The sequence below is a fragment of the Nicotiana sylvestris genome, chromosome 4 (genome assembly GCF_000393655.2).
Source record: "Nicotiana sylvestris chromosome 4, ASM39365v2, whole genome shotgun sequence".
Lineage (NCBI taxonomy): Eukaryota > Viridiplantae > Streptophyta > Magnoliopsida > Solanales > Solanaceae > Nicotiana > Nicotiana sylvestris.
The window spans coordinates 179,962,775-179,989,733 of NC_091060.1; the positions used below are offsets into that span (position 1 = coordinate 179,962,775).

At 36.6% G+C, this 26,959-nt stretch overlaps 2 protein-coding genes across 2 annotated transcripts; both read left to right on the forward strand.

Annotated features, from left to right (window-relative positions):
• Positions 1-8,113: 8,113 nt before the first annotated feature.
• Positions 8,114-11,085, forward strand: LOC104235160 (uncharacterized). Its single transcript, XM_009788856.2, has 4 exons — positions 8,114-8,442; positions 9,332-9,538; positions 10,033-10,230; positions 10,708-11,085. The coding sequence occupies exons 1-4, from the start codon at positions 8,176-8,178 to the stop codon at positions 10,846-10,848; spliced, it is 813 nt and encodes a 270-aa protein (XP_009787158.1). The 5' UTR covers positions 8,114-8,175; the 3' UTR covers positions 10,849-11,085.
• A 12,155-nt stretch (positions 11,086-23,240) lies between these two features.
• On the forward strand, positions 23,241-24,376 carry LOC138890606 (uncharacterized). Its single transcript, XM_070174006.1, has 2 exons — positions 23,241-23,405; positions 24,125-24,376. Exons 1-2 carry the CDS (start codon positions 23,241-23,243, stop codon positions 24,374-24,376), a joined length of 417 nt encoding a protein of 138 aa, XP_070030107.1.
• Positions 24,377-26,959: the final 2,583 nt, after the last annotated feature.

Below are 26,959 nucleotides of genomic sequence, written 5' to 3' on the forward strand. Positions count from 1 at the left end.
GGCCTGAAGAGGGGGTTAGGGTGACTCAACAAGGAAGGGGAAAGTGGTCGTCGGCCGTATCTGGTGGAAAACAGCCCCTGTTAGGGTTTTTAAAAGCAGGGAAGAAAAAAATCGGGAGAAAAAGAGAAGAAAGAAGGAGGAGAGAGGAAAGAGAGAATGGGATGGGGAAAGAAAATGAGATGTATTAAAGTAGAGAGAAAAAGAAAATAGTGTAACTGATTAGCGTATTTAGTAGCTTAGGGCTAGGAGCTAACCAAAATTGAATATTTTGCTATAAACCTTAAAAGATATCTATAAAATATAATTTTTTTAAATAGTATTTATTTAAAACAAATAGAGTGTTAACCTTTGCTAAGGTAAAAATTCCTTATTTATAGTTTAGCTTCAGCACTTGAAGCTTATCAACTACTTTTAATTCAAACAGATTTTCTCAGATTTAACAAATCTTAAGCGGTGCAAATTTAACTTAATCAAGCTTTATACGATACAAATCTAAATTAACTGAATACAAAAGCAAGTATGGCAAGAAAATAAAAATAAAATATAAAATATAAAAGAAAAGTAGACGCGTGACCGACGCGTTATATTATGATGGCGAAACGACTGTCTTCACCTCCTTACGCGCGTTATAACTCGTGATGATGCGTTTTCTTATTTTTGTTCCTTTCTTATATATTGTTTAATTCTTTATTTTCCATATTCTATAGTTTTCCATATTCTATAGTCATTCTAGTTAGAGCTGTGCACGGATTGAATCGGATCGGATTTAACATATTTCGGATTCGAATTTCGGATTCTAGAAAATGCAATCCGAATCCGATCCAAATTATATCAGATCGGATCGGATTTTAAAGTTTGAATCGGATCAGATATCGGATTGTATTATTATGCCTCAAAGTTAAACTAATATGTATATTTTCTTTGTAAAAGAGGCAATACATTAAGAAAAATTCATGTTTATGCAATTATGAGAGTACTATGGTGCCAATATAGCTAAATCTAGCAATTGTAAAGGTAATAACTTGGAGGTTGATGTAAATTAAAGTGTAGTATTTATACATGTCCTAATAATTTCGGATTTCGGATTGGATTAGATTAAAATATACCAATCCGAAATCTGATCCAATCCGAAATCCGAAATTCAAAATTGAATGGATCGGTTCGGATTTCGGATATTCAATTCGAATGAACAGCCCTAATTCTAGTAATAGTATTATATGCGTGTGTACCGAAAGATGTTTTGAGTTTATTTTTACAGTAGATATTTTACCCATAAAAACTTTAAATTTTCAAAAGAAGACTAAAAGTATAAATAGAAAATAATATTAGGAAAGTCACACGTAACGCTAGATTATAACTTACCCACACTCAATTTTTATTCTTAATCATAATTAAATCAGTATTGGGACCTACAAAACCTGGACATAGGCATGACATATACTTCCAACTGCTGCAAATGATTAACAACTTTAGCTTAGCTAATTAGGGTTCGTTTGGTATGAGATATAAGAAGGTATAATATAGGTATAAAAATATAATACCATCTTAATACTTTATTTGGTTAACAAATTTGGTATAAGTTATTCCAGGATTAAAATTAGTACTGGGATAACTTATACCTTATAGAGGGTGAGGTAATTAGTGCCGGGATAACTTATACCTTCTTATTAGAAATTATACAATTGTCATTTTTAATGCAACATACCAAACAGTGGATAAAAAGCAATACCAGAATAACTAATCACAGCATAACTTATCCCGACATAAGCCGTATTATTTTGTTCTTGTGCAACTCTTTTTGGTACAAATCAAGCTTAATATTTGCTTCTCTACATATTTCGATCTAACTTCTTAGATTTAAGGTGATTTGTGTATCTATTCCAATAATACATTAATATTATTGTTCCGTGCCATTATGGAAGAAGATCCGAGTAAACCTACCTTGTCTCTTCAAGAAAGCTTTGCTTGGTAGGCGTTGCCTACTCGGACAATGCATTAAGAATCCGAACTGCGAAAATTCAAAATAAAAAATAAAGTCTCTCTGGTTATCAAAAATGAAAAATTGACTATGGAGATTTCGTGCGATTAGAAATTAATATAGATACAAAAAGCTTCAAGAGGAAAGTCGTTTCGATATAGTCTTCTTGAGGAACTTTTTTAAAAGTACGAATAACGGAAAAAAATTAATCCACATTCAATATTGACATAAATTAATGAATACAACATATAAAACTCGATCAGTAATGCCTCGTGAAACTCTTCAAAACCTCCTTGTCACATTAATGGTAATTTAACAAATCACATTCCACTTGTACCATATGAACTCTTCTTCCAAATGAATATAATTTATTCCCATGTAGAGGTGGCAAAATGGTTAAAAGAAAATAATTATTCACCCATATTATTCATTAAAAAATGGGTTGAATAATAAACTTTTTAAAATGTATCGAACATGGATAAGAACCGTATTATTCACTTAAAAAATGGTGAACCAAATGAATAACCAATGGATAACAAATGTGTTTAACTTTTACATTTGTAAAGTCTTAAATTGGGGATTCCTTAAATTTGGGAGACTAGGAATTCTCCCATAAGTGATCATATTCAAGAAGCCATGGATAATATGGATATTCATATTATTCGCCGGATAACCCGTTTTTTATCCGTCTCAAATACGGATCGGGTAGAATAATTTTATCCGTTTTTTGAACTATCCGTTTCGACCCGCTCATATCCGCCCCGCCCCGCCTGTTTGCCACCCCTATTCCCATGTAAGAAGGCTAAATTTTCAGCTTGCAGATTTTTCTTATGAACTAAAAACTGCCTATGTAAGCATTATATCATTTGAAGTTCATTGGCTTCAGCTTTGGTAAAACAAAAAGGAGTAAAGCACCAACAGGAGAAGAGTATTTGGTCCTTTTTCTTTTAGCCTTCATATTGGTACTGGGCTCAGATTCATCTTAGCCCAAACAAAATTGGGTGATTTGCACAAATAGAATATTTTGAGTGTCACTCTTGTTTTTTTGACCTTGCTTGTCTTATAGGCTCGGATGGGAAGCAACCCCCACTTCCAACCGAGAGGTTGTGAGTTCGAGTCTCCCCAAGAGCAAGGTGGGAAGTTCTTGGAGGGAAGGATGCCGGGGGTCTATTTGGAAACAGTCTCTCTACCCTAGGGTAGGGGTAAGGTTTGCATACACACTACCCTCCCCATACCCCACTAAGTGGGATTATACTGGGTTGTTGTTGTTGTTGCTTGTCTTATAGGCAAAACTTTAAGTTTAATAAGTATTGTCCATCGTTTGCTCTATGGGCAACACTTTTGACCTTAAAAATTTGTGTGGGTCAAAAGATCAAGACCATCAATTTTCAAGGTCATTGTGTGTAATTTTAAGAACAAAATTATACTATTTGTTAATGTCTTTTAAATATGGGCTCTCTAAAGTAGCGGAAGTGATACCATGTAGCCACTTTTACCTATGTTATTTAAAATATATCCATAGTTTACAATGTATTTAAAAATTAGTCAATTCGCTCAAACTTCAGGACACGACGTCCTTAAATTTAAACTTCAAAGTTCAAACTTCAGGACATCGTGTCCTAAAGTTCGAAATTATGCCCAAAAATTTGAATGTTATGTCTAGAATTTTAAATTAGCAGTTCAAAAATTCAGGACACTTAGTCTTGAGTTTCAAATTAGCACCTCAAAAATTTAGGACACTATGTCCTGAATTTGAAATTCAGGATACTTAATCCTGAAATTTAGGTGAATTGTCTAATCTTTAAATACATTGTAAATTATGAATACATTTCAAATAACGGGCTTAAAAAGTGGCTACTAGTGTACTTCACACCACATAATTATGACGGGAGAAATTAAAAAATAGTCATATTTACAACTGGTCGTTCAAAAATAGCCCAATTTTAAAAGTAAATGAACTTTAGCCATTTTTCATGCAAAGATAAATCTGAGCGAAAACACTGTTCAAAACCCGGAAAATACGCCAGTATATTATACTGGAGTTCCAACATAAGTATGCTTGAACTCCAGCATATTATACTGGAGTTCCAGGATAAGTATGCTGGAACTCCAGTATAATATGATGGAGTTCCAGCATAAGTACACTAGAACTCCAGCATAATATACTGGAGTTCCAGCAAGTATAATTGTCCAGTATAATATACTGGAGTCAGCAAAGTATACCGGTCCAGCATAATATGCTGGAGTTCATTCACAGGTGCACCGAACTCCAGTATATTATGTTGGACCGGTCTTTGTTGCAACAAAATAGTGGCTATTTTTCATTGACTCCATAAAAGCTGACTATTTTTGAATGACCAATCCGAAAACTGGCTACACCGTGCTATTTTTACAATTATGACTGCCCAGTTGCACCATAAAGTTTCCTTTGCCCAAACTCGATTCTCTCTGTTGCGTTTACCCTATTAAAGGTCACGTTTCTATTGAATAAGTATGAAAAATTATTTCTCATAGATTATTTTCTATTTTTTTAATTCAATCTAAAAGAACACGGTATAATATGCAGAATATAATATAATTTCAATATTAATTAACAATATATAATATTGCATAATTGCTGGTAGAAGCAGATAATATTACGATATTCGTAACAAAAAATTAAAATACTTTCATATTCTAAATTTGGCAAGTCCAGCTGAGATTGCTAATTCGACCTAACTTAAAAGTGCATGTAACTGTGTGTAACAATTTTAATTTCTGTTAGTGGGCAAGCACGTATGACACCTAAGCTAAAGAGCAAGCCAACTTGCTGTATTTAAATCAACAATTTTAGTGGTGTGTTATTTTTAAATGAATACGAAAAATATGCAAAAATACATGTATAGAAGTAGAGTGAGACTAGAAAATAAATTAAATCATAACTGGCAGATGAATAGATGGAAAAAAATATATGCACATTTTGTTTATATTTTACACTTGCATGCAATAAACTCATTTACTTTTTTGGTTCGAAGTGTCGAGAGGTTTGAGTCTACGTTTTGCATTACTCAAGCCGACATTCTTGCTTCCGCTTCGTCCATCCGCTTCGTCCATCATTGTTCGTGCGTCACTGTACTTCAACTTGGTAGTTTTTACCGCCTTCTAGAGCTCAAACCTTCTCTTACCCGTTGTCCCTCCCAGGGGCGGAGCTAAACTGCTCCGAGCGAGTTCAGCCGAACCCAATAGTTCTAGTTCGAACCCTGTATTTATCTTTAAAAATTTATTAAATATATATAAGTTATTAATTTAGATCGCAATAATTTAAAAAGATTAGAATCCCGAACCCATAAACTTAAAATCCTGGCTCCGTCTCTAATCCGTCATTTTTGGCTCTAGTACATTTGAAACTTCGTAATTGACTAGTTGTAATTAGATTTTAACTATTGGTAAGGTGGTCATATTTCTTCCTACTTTTTACGTTTTTGCCAAATTAATGAATAGCTGAAAAGTTTGTTGAAAAGAAGAGAGAAACTAATACAATAACGTAGCAATAAAATAGATATATAGTAGTAGTAATTAAGACTGGCTGATTACCAAACTTTTGTCACGGTTTGTACTATCGCAACTCTTTTAGTACTGTTTTTATTTTAGAGACAATTCTTGATAGAGTAAAAAATGATATAATAGACTTTATGGTTAAATGGGCCAAACTCCATAATTTTGTAACTCATTTAATTTAACAGTAATAATTCGGCATATGCATGAAAATCTCCTAAATGTGCCAGCACTATTAGCTATTGCATGTTTTTATGTTTAACCAATAGAATCGGTGCAAGGCTCGGTTGTTTAATTAATCACGTCAAAATTATTTACGCGTTTGGTAAACACGCAAAAATGCTTATAACTTATAGGCCAAGTACTTACAGACTAAAATTAGTCATAAGTTGGTCACCCCCAACTTATAACTTTTTAGCTTATAAGTATTTTTAGTTTGACCAAGACTTTTACTAGTTTATCCTTAATAATATTTTCTAATTCGCAAAATATTTTTTCCAAAATAAATTTTCTAACTTTCTTTTCATTCCATATTCATTGTTCTATCTTTCTTTTTTTTTTTCTACAAAGAAACTTTTTAATTTATAAGCTTTTGTAAAGTTTTTAAGGAATATTTTAGTCATTTTAATAAAAGAACAACTTATCATCACTTTTCTACCAAACACATCAATTGTTTATTATTAGTTTCAGCACGTCTATCCAAATAGATAAATACTTATTTAAAAAATCAGTTTTAACACTTCAATATTATCAGCTATTTACAATTAGCTAATCCAAACGAGCTCTATGTCATTAATTATAACCCCTCCATTAGTTAGAACCTTAATTAACTCATAAAATAAGTTCATTGTTAAAAATCTTAAAGGTTGAATTCGTCCCCGATTGGTTGACGATAGGGGTAGCAATATGAGTTCAAACACATTTGACCCACCTGCCCAAGGTTGGTCTGGTCATTGACTAGCTCATTTGTTGAACTCAACTCATGCACCTTGACCCAACTCATCTCAACCCATCAAAAGTTGGGTTGATTTTTAACCTAAATTGATCCATGAGTAACTTTGCAATTTTTTTTTTGTTTGATATGTGTACACATCAATTAAAGCTTGATAAGAGTTGGACGAGTTTGACTATGATCTAAATTTAAACCCAGCTTATCTCAGCCAAATAATATTTATGCGAGTCATTAACTTGCTTATTTATTGATTCACTCTATTTTAATTCGCCTAAAATTAATTTAACCCGCCCATTTAACACTCCAGATCGACGGAGTAAAGGTCATATTGTGATTTTTCGGCTCTATATGCAAATCTGGGTGCACAAAACAAAAGGCCAGAGCCTCTGGTAACAATAACATAACTATATAAGTACAATAATAGTAGAAACAAGATAACGAAATGAAATATTAAAAAAATTCTTTTTTTGTAGAGAAGTGGCGTAAGATATTTCAGAGTTTGCCAACAATAAGCATTATGATAGTATATATCTGACAAAAATTATAGATTATTAGTGCTGATTCCAACTGATCAAGTTGTAGATTATGCAGAATTCACTGTTTGCAGTTAAATTATATATGCCAAAAAATAATTACTATCAAAATTTAATTGATTCAACTTTTAACGTTCCTTGACACTTGATATAATTTTTAAAATTATGAGTTCAACATTTTGATATTTGTTAAAATTTTAGTGACTTTTCTCTCTCGCTCGCACACACATGCACGTATATTTTGAAAAAAAATATTGGGTTCACTTAAACTTGTTAAGTTGCTAATTGAAGCTATTCCCTCCGTCGCATATTATCTGTCATGATTCTTTGTACACGTCCCTTAAGAAAATTAGTTAGGATGAGATTTTGATTACTTTAACCTTATTCATATCTTAATATTTAATCTCTTTTCATTGAATATTTTCTCAATTTATGTGTCAGATAGTGTTGTTAGGATTCCGGGGTTTATTGATTGTATTTATATAATACTCCTATATGATAAAGTGTTTAAGAAAACAAGGTTGACTTGTTGATATTGGAACAAAGTTATCCATAATTGAGGTGTTTGTATTATTCAAGGATAATTATCACTCATTGAGGGCAAAAAAAGAAAAAAATAATCAATTTTGTCTTGAACTTCTAAGATGACAAATAATTTGAGACAACTTTTCTTAGTAACCACGACTGATAATATGAGACGAAGAGTACACTCACCTGTTTATGGATAGTATATTAAATATATTTGTTAGAGTTTCCAATGTCTCAATTATAAATCTACGTGCGAAACCTCTATATCAACAACAACAACAACAACAACCCAGTATAATCCCACTTAGTGGGGTTTGGGGAGGGTAGTGTGTACGCAGACCTTACCCCTACAATGAGGTAGAGAGGCTGTTTCCAAATAGACCCCCGACATCCTTCCCTCCAAGAAATTCCCACCTTGCTCTTGAGGAGACTCGAACTCACAACCTTTTGGTTGGAAACCTCTATATCAACTTGACTAAAAACCAAGAATAATTAACTAGCACTAGTAATTAAATACTTTTAGCTTATAGTACGTACTACTAGAGACTAGAGTTTGGAGTAGTATATAACCATGTGACTTCATTCTGCATCAACTTACTTCCTATTCTTGTTTTAGGGAAGAAATTCATATAACAAAACTAACAAAGAAAATGTGTATAGCAGTGTTCCTTTGGCAAGCTCACACTCAATATTCATTTCTGTTATTGCTTAACAGAGATGAATATCACAATAGGCCAACAAAGGCTGTCCATTGGTGGGAAGGTGAAGAAATTGTTGGTGGCAGAGATGAAGTTGCTGGTGGCACTTGGTTAGCTTCTTCAAGACAGGGTAGAGTTGCTTTTCTCACTAATGTTTTGGAACTTCATACCCTCCCTCTAGCCAAAAGCCGAGGTGACCTACCTGTCCGTTTCCTACAGGTATACACCGTTTACACTATCGAGCATTAGGGTTGAAGGTTAGTACGTTATCGAGCGTTTTTCTACTTTGTACTGGGGATGGAGCTAGTTTGATAGTATTTTGTCTTGGACTGTTAGTGGCTTACGTTGTGTTCACACTATTTTTTCATTTTTCATAGGTGGTAGTCGCTCGTTTTTCTACTTTGTACCGGGGATAGGGCTAGTCTGATAGCGTTTTGTCTTGGACTGATAGTGGCTTATGTTGTGTTCACGCTATTTTTCTGTTTTTCATAGTATTGTGTTATCATTACTGGTTATTGTTAGTATTATTTTTCCATCTATTTTCTGTCTCTTATGATCAGGAGCGGATCCAGAGCATGGAGACCGAGTTCACCGGAAGCCAGTAGCTTTTGTTCTTGCCGTAGCTTTTGTTCTTGTATATATACTAAGAAACTTATTAAATATCTATAAATATTACATTGTGAACCCATAAACTATTGTATATTAACTTGAGATCGTTGTAGGAATCCATTAACTTTAAATCTTGGACCCGCCTCTGTTTACGATGTTGATATTATTTTTCCGGTTTCTGTTACTGTGTTACGGATCTACTGTCTCTTTTCATCTTCTTGAGCCGAGGGTGCTTCGAAAACAACCTCTTTATGCCTCTAGGGTAGGGGTAAAGTCTGCGTACACTATATCTTGACCAGACCCCACTTGTGAGATTTTACAGAATTGTTGTTATTGTTATTACACTATTTGGTTACTTAATATTTGTTGCAGTAGATTGTCTATCTTGTTCCGTCAAGAAATCAGAATTGTCATGAATTTGTGACTATGATTTCCAACAAGGTGATGTTGATTATATGAAAGCAAATTTTGATATTGAAATTTTGTTGGTATTTTGCAGAGCAGAAAAGGTCCAATGGAATTTGCAAAAGAGTTGGTGAATGAAGGGAATGAATACAATGGATTTAATTTGATATTAGCAGACATTGAAAGTAAATCAATGGTGTATGTATCAAATAGGCCCAAGGGAGAGCCCATGGTTATACAAGAAGTCCATCCAGGTGTTCATGTGCTCTCCAATGCAAAGCTGGACTCTCCTTGGCCCAAGGTCTGTAGCATCTTTGGTTAACGGGATAAGGATACTAATCTCGGGATAGAATAAAGGATAACCCAGTATATAAAGCATCTCACATTCATGCAGGGTCGTGGAAAGAGTGACACCCCAATGATGTGACGTAGACAGCCTACCCTAATGCAAGCATTAGTGGCTGTTTCGACGGCTCAAAGTCGTAACCTATAGATCACACGAGAATAACTTTATCGTTATTCCATGACTCCCATGATGGAATATGTGATAGTATTTATTTCATGTATTGTTATTGGTATTAGCTAGTGATGAGATAAACTTTATACTAAAATGGTGGGATTAGTTTATCTCATATAGAATGTGAGATAACTAATCGCATCGGATATCCCAGCTCATAGGATATTCGTGTCTATCACGTCTGATAACCAAACGACCCCTTAGGATTAGGGCTAATAATCATCAAACTTAATAAGCAATTTGATGTATATTTTGTGCTCTTGGTTGTTTAATTTCAGGCTCAAAGATTGAAGTTGAGTTTCAAAACAATGTTGGATGTATACAAAGCAAGTGAAAAATGCATTTGCATCAAAGAGATGATAGAGAAGTTGATGAGAGACACAACCAAAGCTGAAAAAGGCAAATTACCTTGTATTTGCTCTCTGGATTGGGAATTGGAACTTAGCTCCATATTTGTCGAAGTAGACACACCACTGGTAAATTTCTTTTGTAAATTAAATAATCAATTGTCATTCATTCTTTTGGCGTGCCATAGGACCAAGAGGTCACGGGTTCAGGCGTGGAAACAGCCTATTTCAGAAATGCAGGGTAAGGCTGCATACAATAGACCCTTGTGGTCTGGCCCTTCCCTGGACCCCGCACATAGTGGGAGCTTAGTGCCCCGTGTTGCCCTGCCCTATTCTTTAGGATAAGGCTGCGTAACTGGTAAAGTAAAATTGAAGGGGTGCTTTGGCGTAACTAGTAAAATTACTGCCACGTGACCACGAGGTCACAGGTTCAGCCATGCAAATAGCCTCTTGCAGAAATGCAGGTAATGCTGTTTACAATAGGCCCTTGTATAGTCCGCTTCCCCGAACCCTGCATATAGCATGAGCTTAGTGCACCGCCCCGCCCTATTCTTTAGTCTAAAAATATTTTCATAACCTTTTTCTTGTTGTGGTATAAATACATAGGGATGTTATGGCACTAGAAGTACAATAGCATTGGCAATTGAAGTGGGAGGACAAATAAGATTTCATGAAATGTACCTTGAGAGGAACTTGTGGAAAGAGCAGATTGTTAGCTATTGGATTGAAAAGCTCCAACTGCAATAGACTGTTGGATTTCATATATTTGTTAGACAATTGGATGTTGAAATATGTTATATTCTCATGTTTTCTTTTCAATTAAAAATAAGATCAAATGAATATTGTCTTTGTATTCCATTTAATTTGCAATTTGTTTTTCATTTTCATTTTTCGTTGAGATTTTGTTATTTAATATCTATACTTGTAATCAAGCAAGGATATTGTTCTCTTTTGACCATTTCTATACATTGCATTCTCCTGCAAGTTGCAAGTCTGTGCCAAAAATCAAAACTTCTTTGAAACTTCAGACTCCAATAAAATGTTTATTTTTTTAACCGATCAGTTTAATATATATATATATTTGTTGTTGTTGTTGTATTAACTGATATATAGATTATACATGTTCATATACATATTATATATAAATTATACATATATTATACATCCATCTGGTATCTTAATTTAAACGATTTCACTTGGTATTTTAATTTAAACGATTTGGGGAGATAGTTATTTTTAGTTTAAGAGGAGGAGGACGAAGAAGAGGAGAAGGACGGGGAGAAAAAAAGGAAGAAAAGGAGGAGGAGGCGGAGAGGATGGTGAATAAGAAAAAAGGTTTTTTCCCATTTTTCTAAATTTTAAATATTTATAAAAGACAAGCGAGTCTTGTTCAGTTGGTAAAGCATCTCCATCCACGACCATTAGGTCCTGTGTTCGAGTTACGCTGGAGGGGAAGTGTTAAAACACTGTAGATCCATCTAAATTGAGAGGGAATTTAAAAAAGGAAATACTTATAAAACTGGTTATGTCTTAAATAGCGTGGGTAAAAGCGGCATTACGTGCAAATATGGGTGAAGTATTCAAAAAGCCTTTAAAGTAGATGATCTTGAATTTTTGTCTTCGCATGCCCAACGGTTCTATCTTGTGGAGATAGCGCATCCACAGATTTGGGTTGGGCCATGGCACATGGTTGAGGCTCTACCTCGGAACCTTGGTCCAGCCTTTTAACATCTAGCTTATTATAAGAGAAAACTATTCTCTATAACCCTTTAAAATTTTAATAGCCCATATTTTTTTTACTTACATGAAATGGCCCTTCAACCCAAACTTATTGCATCTAATAGCCCAAAATATTTATTTTGTATATTTTTTGTATAGTGACAGTTTGTTTTGAATATTGACAGTGTATTTTGTATAGTGACAATCTATTTTGTATATTTTTTGTTTAGTAACAATCTTTTTAGTATATATTTTATATAGTAACAGTCTATTTTGTATATATATTTTGTATAGTGAAATTTTATTTAGTAAATTTTGTGTATAATGACAGTTTATTTTTGTATATGTTTTGTATAGTGACATTTTATTTTATATAATTTTTCTATAGTGACAGTCTATTTTATATATATTAAATAGAATAATGACATGTAGGTAGAGAATCCTTGCACTTCTTGCCAAAATCAATCTACCCCCACCCCGTATAAAGGTATGACTTTTCCATCTGGCTAATATTTTCTTACATCTTTCCAATACCCCATTCATACATACATATATATATATATATATATATATAGTCCAAGCGCTATATCGCTGCGGCGTGCAACCCGATTTATATATACATATATATATATATATATATATTTCTTTCCTGTGATTTGGTTTTTGATCCCAGAGGCAGTCCTAAGTAATTTGTTGGAATAGACCCAATTATATACACCCTTGTCTATTGATAGTACTAATATAGTGTCTCTTATTGCCTCTTTGAGCCGAGGGTCTCCTGGAAACAGCCTCTCTACCTCTCGGGTAGAGGTAAGGTCTGCGTACATATTACCCTCCCCAGACCCCACTTGTGAAATTACACTGGGTTGTTGTCGTCGATGTCTGTGCTAGCAACTGGATTTCAACCACTTGATTTACTGGGAAGTGGGAACCCCCAAAAATTGGATTGTACTAACTGGGAGCCCCTAAAATTTTATCTAGTATCTGTGGACACCACCAATTTTGTGTGTTTCTTGACGATCAACTTTGAAATAGGAATTAACATGTTTATTCGATAATTTAAAATGGCATTTCTCTTCAGTTCTGATTCCATGTAGTAGTAGATAGCAGATGAGAACAGTCATGATGAACCTGTTCTTGCTCCGAGGGGAAGGATGATGTCAGGGGCGGCTCAAACGCATATGGGGTCCAAGGCGAACGTTTAATACGGGGCCTAAGTATTTTTCTCATAAATCTCTTCTTCTTCAATTTGGGTTTTGTTATCATCCGATTCAACTAAGTTAGTGACTTGTTCATCTACAGAATATTCTCCTACATTTTGCGACTTAATTTTTTCATTATTTGTCAAAAATTTATCAAGAGCTCCTTTTTAAGATTTTATTAAATTTTCAACTTTTCTTTTCTTTTGCCAGATGCATATTTTCTTGTTGACATATTTATATTCTAAGAAAATTTAAACAATATGTACATATTAAAATTAATAAAATAATAAATAACAAATAAACCTAATGACTGACTGAATCAAGAAGTTTGAAGACTTTGATTGCAATTCCAAAATATCTAGTTGTTGGCTTGCTGGAGTATTGGAGAAAGAAAAAAATTTAATAGAAAAAACTAAGAAGATGAGCATGAATCATGAAGAAAGAAGAAGAAGATATGTCTTCTGGAATATGAAGAAAGAAGAATGAATGAATACTAGCAAAAGAATTGAAATGTTGGGTAGGGATTGCTGGGAAGAATAAAAAGTAGAGTTGCCAAATCAAATCAAGGTGACAACTATTTTTCTACTATTTTAAGCTTCAATTTATTAATATATATATATATATATATATATATATATATATATATATATATATATATATATATATAAAGTTTTTCTTTCTTTTTATATAAAAAGTACAAAAGTACTATATACATATAATTTTTTTTTAAAAAAAGAAAAACCTATAAACCTATAAATATGTATTATTCCTAAAAAATGGGGCCTCCCAAAATTGGGAGCCTAAGGCACTTTCCTTACCCCATCCTATGTTAGAACCGGCCCTGGATGAAGTTTGAGTGATTTAACGCTCTCCTCGTAACTTCTGTAGAGGCAGAAAACATATAAAGCTTTCTGAATATTGTAAAAATAGAAGATAGAGGCGCTGGAGCAAAGAGAAATCATAGCTTCTTCATGAGAACAATGTGATCAAACAGAGAATCGAGAAACTGAAGAGCTCAATCGAGGAATCTCAAAAGGAAAAAATCCGAATTATTGAAGAAAGAAGCAAAAAGCGGTTTGGGCTAGCCACTAGAATTATTTTTGGGCTATAAAATATGTATTGTAATTTTGGGTCATCGAATATTATAAATTTGGCCCGAATGGCTATAAATGATATTTGCTCTTAGGATAATTATCATCCCAAGTTATGATATACTACTGTACTGTTTAACTTTAGCAAAAAGAGAAATAAAATCAAATTTAAAGAAATGCTGTTAAATTTATATATACGTTGAGTATCAACAATTCAGAGCACTGAAACTTCTAATGTGGTGTCCCACTAAAAAAATTCAAAGGACCCCACTTTTCCATCCACAAATCTATATCTATATTATTATAAATGCACGAATATAATGTCGGTTTACAAAAATAATCTTATAATATTAAGCATAATAACTCATAATAAAAGGTCATACCCGGAATTCTAGATATTAGCATTATAATCTTATTAGTTTTAGGTTACTACTCACACTACCTTCAAATTAAATGCAAAAGGACTTGTCGTTATTTTCGTGAGTGAAGTCTAACAATGAATTTGACCCATTCACTTATCCACGTGATAACATTTACAACAATAATAGAGGAACAAATTTTGAGTCTGAATATATTTATAACTCTATATTTCTTAATTGGAAGAACTCATAGGGAAAGGACATAATTGTAATAACCTATTTTTTGGACTACAATACCTTCTATGCTAATTTTTAATATTTAAAATTAATAAAATTTTGTCTATTAAATTCTTATTAAAAATATGTATGAAGGTTTAATAAAATCAATTTCATAAGAATCCTCCGTATTGGCAATACATTACCACTACATAATCTCCAATACGAAGAAAAAATAAAAGTAATATTAAATGGAATGCATAAAGAGTTAAAATTGAGAAGAAGAAAAAATACCCCCACTATAATATGTTTTTACATTATATTTGAATTATTTTCCTATTCAAATAATATTTTTTAATTAATTTTTCATGTAATATTTGAAAAATACTCAATTATTAAACAACAACTAAGAAAAAATTTAAGAATATAAATGTGTGAGAAAGAGAAAAAAAATGGTTGGTGATAGTCAATACCAGTAATGATTCTACAAACATAAAGATCTAAAAGTGAAATGCCATATCAATCTTTTACTCTTTGAAAATAAAATTTATGGTGGATTAAATTATACTAAGTAAGATAAAATATTCAAAACAAGAGATAGAACTAATATTAAGATCTGAATCAACATATAATAAATTATTTTTTATGTTAAAACCAAATAATTAAATCTTTTAATTAATTATTTAGCAAGAGAATCCAATTCATCATATGAGTAAAATTCTTATTCAAGTTAAAAAAAATCTTTGGGCACATAAATTTATTCCATAAAAAGAGCGTTACACACAAAGTAAAAAGGTTAGTATATTAATAAGAATCAAAATGCTATATAAGTGTCTAAGGAAGCACAATCAAAGTTAAATCCTAAACAAGAACAAGTTTTCAAGATCATATTATAAAGAGTCGACTCTGGTATAACGAGATTATTCTTTGTAGATGCCTCCGACTGAATCGAAATAATATTTTTATGTCATGTATTACTTGCAAATATCATATCAAGAGGCATGACAGTGTTAATAGTAGCAAGTGGTGTAGCAACAACGATTTTATTGTGATACCAACCACTTTAGATTTGATATACCTCTTCAAACAACTTATATAACCATCACTTATATCAAAGCAGAGCAATGATGATAAATTTATAAGGAAAGCAAAATTGATAATAAGGGATGAAAAACTTATGGCTAAGTGCCAAACGATCGAAATAATTGAGCGGAGTTCTAGAGATATATTTGATATTATGAATCATTTGATGAAAAATTAATGGTTTGGGAGGTGATTTCTGTCAAGTACTACCAGTAGTTCCAAAATCGACAAAAGCAGAGACTGTAAAAGCTAGCTTGCCAAAGTTATACTTCTGGCCTCAAACGAAAAAAATTCAACTGATAAGAAATATAAAGTAAGAATAGATCCAATATTCAGTGTCTTCTTGCTTTGTGTCGGAAACGAAGAAGAGCATTTAATAAAGGATGATTTGGTTCTTCGTAAACACTTGGTGTCACGACCCAAAATCTCACCTATCGTGATGGCACCTATAGTGGTACTAGGCAAGCCTCAACTCAACATCTCAACACAATATAACTTTTAAATAAAGGCGGAAGCAGTTAATATTAAATAAAACCTTTTAGAATAGATTATAACTCCAAAAGTACTAAACAATACATCCCCAAAATTCGGTGTCACTGAGTGCACGAGCATCTAAATGATAACAACATCTGACTGATAAAATACTGTCTGAAAATATAGAATAGTACAATATAAAAGGAAAGAAGAGTCAAGGTCAGCGAACACCATGCAACTACCTCAATAGTCTCCTGAGTCTGACTCCTCAATCAACAACCGCCGTGACCATAAGTGTCCAGATCTGTACACGAGGTACAGAGGGTAACGTGAGTACACCAACTCAGTAAGTAACAGAAATAAATAAGGAACATAGAAGTAGTGACGAGCTATACAAATACAGTTATCTCAATAACTTTCAATAAGAATAGCCATACTTTCAATTTAACAGTTTAAGTCTCATCAGTGCATACTCAAATAACCCAGATATCAAATATTCCATAAATATGTACGACAAAGATAAATAGCAACTAAGTGCAGCAATTAAATGAAAACAAATACAGCCTCTCAAGGCAAAGTCACTCAGCTCATCTCATAACTTAAAAATCTTAGTGGAAATAACAAAACCAAATCAGTAATTTAATTCCAAACATCTCGTAAAAAAAACTCCAGTTCCAATGAAAGTTGTTCAAAACATTTGTTTAACATTTTTATTAGAGGCTCAGTATAAAGATGAGTGAAGACAGTAATTTCACAAAACAAGCCCCTCGGGCAAAGTATCACTCGTATGTATGTATATATAGCCCTTGGGGCAATCCTGTCAGTCCCTCATGACTCAACTCTCATCAATCAGCACTCACACTCAGCGGGTACCTCATAATAACCGATGCGGCGTGCAGTCTGATCCATATATATAATCGACTGCGCTCACTGGGGATGTGCAGACTCCGGAGGGGCTCCTTCTACCCAAGCGCTATAACCTGCACGGACAACTCACGTGCTATAATAATATCTGGATCCACAAGGACAACTCACGTGCTACACGGACAACTCACGTGCTATAATATAATATCTGGATCCGCACGGATAACTCACGTGTTGCACGGACAACTCACGTGCTATAATATAATATCTGGATCCGCACGGACAACTCATGTGCTATAGTATCAATAACCTCACACTTAGGCCCTCGGCCTCACTCAGTCATCACTCTCTCTAGTCTTTTGGGCTCTCAGAGATCATATAAATGGCCCAAACATAAGTAATATCATATATCAACAATGAACAGTAAGAGACGAAGGCATAATAAGTGTGAGCACGTGATTTTTGTTTTCGCGATAATCACTCCAAAAGAAACAAAAATAATAGCAATTGGTCTTGCTGTACAATTTTTGGATTTTACGTGGCATTTTTTTTAGTTATTTGTGATCTTGTCCATTTTTATTTTATCAAACACAAAAATGTGTGTCGTGTGTAGTTGAACCATAATCCGGTTATTAAAAGAAAAAAATCACAAAATATGCATCTTTTGCCCTATTTGTTGCCTTGGTTTGATTTTACCTATTTTTAACATTTTAATATGTGTGTAATAATTGCTTTAAGTGTTAATTAATGAGGTTTAATTTTGTTTAATTGGGTTTTGTGTTTTAAAATCAGAAATGGAAGAAAAGGGTACAATTTGGTTTAAAATAGATTTGGGCTGGTCCCCTATTTAAAATCTGAGGCCCAAAAAAGCAGCCCAAGCAACCGGTCAAGCAGACCCATCTCCAGGTCTCCAAACGACGTAGTTTGACACCAAAACTACGTCGTTTCAGGGGGCAACCCATCTCAGCCGTTCAAGCCACCCTGATCTAACGGCCCTCATCATATCCCCCATACACACATACAAACCCGACCCGTTCTACCCAAACCAACCCTGACCCTAATACTAAGCCAAACGACACCGTTCGTTTAAACCTTCAGATCCAGGCCGTTGATCTCGATTGATCTAACGGCCGAGATCAAGCCATCCACCCCATATATAAGCTTTCCTCTCGTACCCCGCCCCCTATCCAAACACCCCTCCTACGTCCTCATCCCCCTCACCTAACCCAAGCCACCACGGAACCCTAGAGCCGCCCCCCTTTCCCCTCACCAAAAACCCGGCGGCATGGACGTCGGTGACCACCACCTTAACACCATAGGACCGCCTCACCACCCTAAACATAGATCTGTTGTCCCTTTGTCTCGAATCCCCTCCCACCTTCTCGAATCTTCATTTGAAGATTCGAGCCGGACCTCGACTTACACCAACCCCCCCCCCCCCCCGGATTCACACTAGACAATCCCTTGACCTCCCTCGTGACCAAACCAAGCTTGGTTTGGTCCGAATCTACCCACAAATCCCGAAAACCCAAATCTGAAAAAATCGAACCCTAGAACACAAGAATTTGTGGAGTCTGTTGGATTAAAACGAAAGTTTGGGGTCTAGTAGATCCTAATCGAAGTATTCTCGTTCGAGAACACCTCGGTTAGGATTTGTCCGGCCTCAAATGGTTGAATCAAGCTCGAGCTTGGGTCATCTATGTTTAAGCTTTTCAGGTTTGTTCATTTGTTGTCTATTTTAGTTTTAGATTAGTCTATCAGCCTGTTTATTTAGTTTGTTTATTTATGTTGGGATTTCTGTGGTCAGCTTGTGCCCCATATCTATCAAGACCTTTTATTTAGTCGTTTGTTTATTCTGTTTGTGTTGAATCTGTGTAGTAGTATACATATTGTGATTCAATTGATATCATCAAACCAATATTGCGTGTTGTTTTTCCCCTGTATCGTGCAAAAATTGTCAAGAACAGCCTAGGCCCTATTTATGTTTGTTTGATCGATTGCTTGTCCTGTGTCACAATTAGTACAGTCGAGTCGATATACGTCGCCGATTAGTTTAGGTTTGAATGATAATAATCTGATTCATATTATGGTTTTTGTGTGAAGTTCTGTCTGAATCCAACTGGGAACTAAGTGTAGCTGTTTGTGGATTTGAATCAGAAACATTTATAGTTTAGTTTGTGGTTTCAGTTCAGCTTGAGTTCTGAATTGATAGCATGTGCACTATAGGGCTTTAATAATTAGAGCAAATGGGACAACATGGGCTGTCAGGCCATCTTCAGGCTGCCCATACCCTGGTTTTAATTTAAATAAGATGATAAAGGGTTGGCAGGGGAATATCATGGGAAGGGTTTTACTTTAAAATAGTTTGAGTGGAAACTGGAAAGGCAGCAGGCCACATGGGAGGGGATCTGAATAGGTTTTACAGACTGTAAAGGGCCTGATATTATGCTATAAAAGAGAGGAAGGCATAGAGAAATAGGGGGGGGGAAAGAGATACAGACACATACACAGAGAGATACCACAAAGACAGGCATATACAGATATACACTGAGAGAGGATATATACAGGAGAGAGATAGAGAGCAAGAGATAGAAAACATACAGATAAAATCAGAAACTGTTCTTCCTATTGTTGTTTTGATTTCACTTGTCTCAACCTGTATAATCAACACTGATTCTTCCAAGTCCTAACTGTGGTTACTGGTTGTGTGTTGCATTAGTTTATTCCTGGATTTGGCCTGTCTGAGTTCTGATCCTACGCTACTGGTTATTGCTGTCATTTGCTACTTTTTTTTTCCATCGGCCATAACTGCATTCTGCACTGGAACTTGTTCTGCCGTTATTTGTTTGTCATTGCTGCTGTTTGTTTTGTTGTTGCTGCTATCTTGTTGCTGCTGCTGCTGATTTTCCCTATCTTCTTCCTCTTCTCCTTGGCATTTTCAGCATCCCAGGTACACATTTCGAGTCCCACATTGGTGTAACTGATGTAACGATGAAAAGCATGAATTGAAAGATCTGAAGGAATTATGATCATTCTGTTGTTTTACTTACAGTTTTTTTATAAATGTTGTTAAATTGTGTAAATTTTAGTTTGTAGTTCAATAGAGAATACTTTAGTAAGTTTGTACTTAATTGAAGCTTATGCTGATCTAAAATCACGATATGTGATTCATTTAAGTGGTATACAGGATGTAACTATAAATCATAGAATATGCAACCATTTAGTATAATTGTTAATTCAAACTCGTTCTCCAGCATGCTTTGAATATGTAGGGTGGATGGCTTTCAAACCTCGCCAAATACAATACAGTTTTACATTCTCGAGTTTCAACTTCGTCAGGCAGTATGTAGGATCATGTTCGAATCTCATTAGTAACATTCTGGTAGTTAACTACTTTAATCTAGTTTAAATAAGTTTAGTTAAATCTAACTTAAGGTTGTTTGGAGTAAGTATAGCGTTCCATCAATCTTATATGTTAATTTTCTTTTATCAAATTAAGAACATGTTCTATGAAGTATAGCATTCTTCATTCTTTGTTAAACAATTGATCAGACGATTAACAAGAATCCGAATTTGGCCAAAGCATACAATTGAATTAACATGTATCTTTTTTCTCTCTCTATTTTTAGATACAAATACAGTAGAAATGTAGTCGCTTTAGGATACCCCTTCTGAAATAATGAGATGAGCCTCGCCGAACAAAAAATGCAAATTGCGGGGCCTTCAATGATTGATCATAATAAATACTTAGAATTTGGGAGGGACCGTTTTAGTGAATTTCACTGTCTTCCCCAAAGATAATAACGCGTTAGACTCTTTAGGCGCGAATTAATTAAATTACATTCTTAAATTCGGGTGCGCATTTATGTGACCCAAATTCAAATCTCAACGGAGTCGAAATGTGTTAACAACTACGGGTGCATTGATTGTGACGTGGTTCGAGATGCATTTTCACGACGTTGCAATTCTATAAAAATAAATGATAATAATAAAAGCGGTTTAAACTTAATAAAAGCACATAAGTCACAACATGTATTTAAATCAGATATTTAGCCATTATAACAATTTAAGCGACCGTGCTAGAACCACGGGATTCGAGGGTGCCTAACACCTTCCCTCGGGTCAACAGAATTCCTTACTTAGAATTTCTGGTTCGCAGACTTCATTTGGAAAAGTCGAATATTTTCCTCGATTTGGGATTCAAGATAAACCGGTGACTTGGGACACCAAAAGCCAAACCTTTCCCAAGTGGCGACTCTGAATTAAATAAATAATCCCATTTCGAATATTGTCACTTAAATTGGAAAAACTCCCTCGCGCATCTTACCCTTTCGGGCGGGGCGCGCAAAAAAGGAGGTGTGACAATAAGCAAGAAAAGCTATGACTGAGTACAAAATAATAATTTAGCAGCTAATTCAGCAAGTACATGACCTCGCAGGTCTCAACAATGATCACATAAGGCCTAAACATGATTTCTAACATGAAGTACAGTCAATTTCTATGAAAACAGAGGAAACATGTATTAAACAGTAGGCCAATTAATTCCACAGTCTCGCGGGATAGACCAAGTCACAATCCCCACGGTGCGCACCCAAACGCCCATCATCTAGCATGTGTGTCACCTCCAAAATAGTCATACGACACAATGTCCGGGGTATTATACTCTCAAGACCAGATTTATAACCGTTACTTACCTCAATTCGAGCAAAATCCTACTCCGCAATGCCTTTTCCTCTCAAATCGAGCAAAATTCTACTCCGCAATGCCTTTTCCTCTCAAATCGACCTCCAAATGCCTCGAATCTAGCCACAATAATTCGATTTAGTCAATAAAAATTGTAAGAATTAATTCCACATGGAATTCTACATTTTCCATTAAAAATTTGAAATTGCACTAAAAATTCGCCCATGGGGCCCACGTCTCGGAACCCGACAAAAATTACGGAATATGAACTCCTATCCAACCACGAGTCTAACCATACCAAAATTACTAAATTTCGATAATATTTCGACCCTCAAATCTATCCGAGAGGATTTTCAAACTCTTCCAACTAAATTCACAGATTTAATGCCAAAACTAGTAATAGATTCAGGTAATCTAACCAAAATTAATGGGGATAGTCTGGTAGGGATAGCCTCAGAATGGTATATGGACCAGGAAATGTCCCGATGGCATATATGGGATGATCTCGCCAGATATTTTGTGAGGCAATTCCAGTATAACATCGACATTGTACCAGACCAAAATTCTCTGTCGAACTTGAAGAAGAAACCTTCAGAAAGCTTCAGAGAATATGCTATTAAGTGGCGCGAGCAGGCGTCGAGGGTGAAGCCTCCCATGGATGAGATGGAAATGGTCACAACTTTTCTCCAGGCTCAAGAGTCTGACAATTTCCAAAACATGATGTCAGCCATAGGAAAGCCTTTCGCAGAAGCGATTAAGATTGGAGAGATGGTGGAGAACGGTCTAAAAACGGGTAGAATTTTGAGTCAGGCAGCCATAAGGGCAACCTTCCAAGCCGTCCAAAGCGGGTCCGGAGGAATGGCAAGAGGGAAGAAAAAGGAAGAAACGGCCATGGCAGCAGCAGAAGCAAGGGAATATCGTAATCCCAGGCCCCGTTTTCCAGAAAGGACCCCACAACACTACTACCCCCACCAAAATGTGGCATATGCTCCTCAACCCTACATGGTCATGAACACCCAGCCTTATGTCCATCCGCCGCACCAAGCCAACTGAGGCCAAGCTCCACCTCCCAGAAATCAGCCTCCCTACCGCAACCACTATAACCCACAGCCTCCGCAAAATAACTTCCGCCCTCAGGAGCCACCTAGAAGGCGGACTTTCACGCCCATCGGTGAACCATACTCTACTTTGTTCCCGAATCTAGTCCAGTTGGGTTTCCTGCAGCCAGTCCCTCAGACAAGGCACAATCCGACGTCACCTTCTTACAAAGCCGGTGTCAGATGCGCCTATCATTCAGGAGGGAAGGGCACGATACAAATGACTGCTGGGCTTTGAGAAGAATGGTCGAGAATTTAATAGAACAGGGGAAAATAGTGCTAAGGGACGAGGAGGTCCCAAATGTGACTAACAATCCGTTGCCTGCTCACAACAACGGGCCGCTAATTGGAATGATCTGCAAGGACAAAGAATTTGATCCTGCTTTGAAAGCCATAATCGCCATCGCCGACGTAGGGAAAAGGCCTGGAACAACCCCGAAGTTAGAAAAAGGGGAAAAGGAGGTCAGTACTGTGAAAAGCGAGCCTGAAAAGAAGGTGACAGTGACAGTGGTGCCCGTAAGGAATGAAGTTCTTTACGTCCCACGGGGTCAAGCAGAGAAGCCGCAGAGCTTCGAAGTCAAAAGGGCAAGGCCAATGTATGTACCAAAAGGGGCCTATGTGGTCCGGGGGACGATTCAACCACCTCGGCTGAACTAGCCAGTGGGTATCGGACGCGTGCCACAGAAGCCGATGACCAACCCGTCCACAGTGCCGTGGAATTATCAAAGAACGTTGGTTACATACAAAGGTAGAGAAGTCACGGGAGAACTTCCAGAAAATATTTTCATTGGAAGGTATTCGAACACTCGAGAGCTAAACAACGCCACACGGAGACGCTTCCCACCAAAGAAGCCTGTAAGGGTTGAAGAAGCGGAAGTTTTCTTCCAACAGATGAAAATGCTGGACTACGAAGTGGTAGATCAACTGCGCAAGTTCCCCGAGCAAGTGTCCATGCTATCACTGCTGATGAGGTCGGCTGAGCATCAAAAGATCTTACTCAAGACCCTGAACGAAGCATACGTTCCAGTTGAAACCTCAGTCAAACAACTGGAACGAATGACAGAAAGGTTCTTCGCCGTTAACTAGGTCTCTTTCAGCAAGAACGATTTACCCCAGAGGGAGCGGCACACAACAAGGCCTTGCATCTAACAGTTAAATGCGAAGACTACTACGTCAAGCGGGTAATGTTGGATGGAGGTTCGGGTGTTGACATTTGTCCGCTTTCCACGCTACAGAGAATGAAAATTGGGACTGGAAGAATCCACTCCAATAATGTCAGCGTAAGGGCTTTCGACGGCATCAAAAGAGACACCCTTGGGGAAATAGATTTGGTTTTGACCATAGGACCAGTGGAGTTTGAGATAACTTTCCAGGTGCTTGACATGGATACGTCCTACAATTTTCTCCTCGGCAGACCTTGGATTCATGCGGCAGGAGCGGTACCTTCCACTCTTCACCAGATGGTGAAGTTTGAGTATGAAGACTGAGAGATTGTGGTCCATGGAGAAGACGAGCAGTCTATTTATCGGGACCCATCCATCCCATATCTTGAACCAAGGAAAGGGAGCGAGCACACGGTCTATCAGGCTTTCGAAGTTGTGTTGGCAGAGCAGCATGAAGAGGGAAGACCTTGCCCCCAACCTTTCTTGTCCAACGCCTCGATCATGGTGGCCAAAGAGATGATCCGACATGGGTTCAGGCCATAGAAAGGGCTTGGACGAACCCTGCAAGGAATAACGGAACCCATCACCTTGCCGACCACCAAGAAACTCTTTGGATTAGGTTTCCAACCCACTCCAGAGGATGAAGAGTGGGCAAAGAAGAGGAAAAATAAGGGTTGGAAATTACCTCAGCCATTGCCGGATTTATATGAAACTTTCATCAGGCCAAGGTACACCGAGGAAGAAGATGATGAGGTCTTCACAGCTGAGGAAATCGAGGAGATATGTGGGGCAATAAGAGAAATGCTCTACGAGGCTCACATGGTTCAACCAGGAGAAGGCACAAGCACCGCTGAGATGCTATATGTGGGGCCGAACGCCAAACTTCGAAACTGGGAGGCCACGCCATTCCCGACTAGACGGAAGTCCGGGTAGACCTGTCCTGCCACCTTTCCTGCATCACGAGTTATCTCCAGGATATAACTTGGATGTTTTCTTCCCTTCAATTGTTGTTTTGAATTCCCGAGTTGTAAACATTGTCGTCTTCCAAATTCCAAGAAAAATAATAAAAAAAATCATCATTGCTTTCTCATTTTTCCCTTTGTTCTGATTTTTGCTATTTTCCTTTATCTTTTTTCAGTTATAATAATGCGGCTTTAAATATGACATGCTTGCGGACTTCACGCCCAGATCACAATGAGCTATTTAATTGTGAGATAATGAACCCAGAACCAGAATATGATGAAGAAGAGGCTTTTAGGGAAATAAACCGAGAGTTGGAACATTTTGAGAATAAACCTAAGTCAAATCTGAACGACACCGAACCGGTTAATTTAGGAACTCCTGAAGAAATCCGGGAGACCAAAATAAGCATTCACACGGACAAGAAAACGCGAGACGTGATAATTCAACTTCTTTTTGAATTTAAAGATGTGTTCGCTTGGTCATACGATGACATGCCGGGACTAGGTGTTGATCTAGTGGTTCATAAATTGTCAATTCACCCTGATTATCCTCCAGTTCAACAAAAGCAAAGAAAGTTCAAAACTGAGGTCAGTGACAAGATTAAAGAGGAGATCACCAAGCAGCTGAAAACGGGAGTGATTCGGGTAGTCCAGTATACAACATGGTTGACAAATGTGGTTCCAGTGCCGAAAAAAGATGGGAAGACTCGGGTATGTGTGGACTATCGAGACCTGAATAGAGCGAGTCCCAAAGATAATTTTCCATTGCCCAACATCCACATCCTTGTTGATAATTGCGCCAAACATGAGATCCAGTCTTTCGTAGATTGTTACGCTGGGTATCATCAGGTATTGATGGATGAAGAAGACGCCGAGAAGACTGCCTTCACCACGCCTTGGGGCACTTACTGTTATCCGGTCATGCCATTTGGTCTGAAGAATGCTGGGGCTACTTACATGAGGGCCATGACTGCCATTTTTCATGACATGATGCATCAAGAAATAGAGGTGTACATGGACGACGTGATAGTCAAGTCCAGAACGCAGGATAATCACATCCAAGACTTGAGGAAATTCTTTGAGAGACTGAGGAAGTACGACTTGAAGCTGAACCCAGCCAAATGTGCTTTCGGAGTCCCATCGGGCAAGCTTTTGGGCTTCATAGTAAGCAGGAGAGGTATAGAATTAGATCCAACAAAGATAAAATCTATCAGAGATCTACCTCCCCCAAGAACAAAGAAAGACGTGATGAGTTTGTTGGGCAGGTTAAACTACATCAGTCGATTCATTGCCCAGCTGACGAGCACGTGTGAGCCCATATTCAAGCTATTGAGGAAAGACGCGGCGATCAAATGGACGGCTGAATGTCAAGAAGATTTTGACAAAATTAAAGAATATCTTTCAAATCCCCCAGTTTTGGTCCCACCAGAGCCAGAGAGACCACTATTCTTGTATCTGACAGTCTTGGAAAATTCTTTCGGTTGCGTCCTCGGACAACATGACATAACCGGAAAGAAAGAACAAGCGATCTACTACTTGAGCAAGAAATTCACCGGCTACGAGGCCAGGTATACTCTGCTGGAAAGAACGTGTTGTGCTTTGACGTGGGTCGCTCAAAAGCTGAGACATTATCTCCAAGCTCACACTACTTTCCTCATAAGCAGGCTGGATCCTTTGAAGTATATATTTCAGAAACCAATGCCTACTGGAAGACTAGCCAAGTGGCAAATCTTGCTTACTGAATTCGACATAGTCTATGTCACTTGCACGACAATGAAAGCCCAGGCGCTAGCAGATCATTTGGCCGAAAATCCAGTCGATGAGGAATACCAGCCATTGAGCACTTATTTTCCGGACGAAGAAATAAACACCGTAGAAGTGGTCTCGGAAAACACCCATGTTTGGAAGAAGTTCTTTGATGGGGCCGTAAACGCCAAAGGTGTAG

Coding starts and splice junctions, on each gene's coding strand:
- LOC104235160 (XM_009788856.2), top strand. CDS start 8,176: ATGTGTATAGCAGTGTTCCTTTGGCAAGCTCACACTCAATATTCATTT. Junction 8,443..9,331: donor TACCTGTCCGTTTCCTACAG/GTATACACCGTT, acceptor GGTATTTTGCAG/AGCAGAAAAGGTCCAATGGA. Junction 10,231..10,707: donor TCGAAGTAGACACACCACTG/GTAAATTTCTTT, acceptor ATAAATACATAG/GGATGTTATGGCACTAGAAG.
- LOC138890606 (XM_070174006.1), top strand. CDS start 23,241: ATGATCTGCAAGGACAAAGAATTTGATCCTGCTTTGAAAGCCATAATC. Junction 23,406..24,124: donor TGACAGTGACAGTGGTGCCC/GTAAGGAATGAA, acceptor TCCACGCTACAG/AGAATGAAAATTGGGACTGG.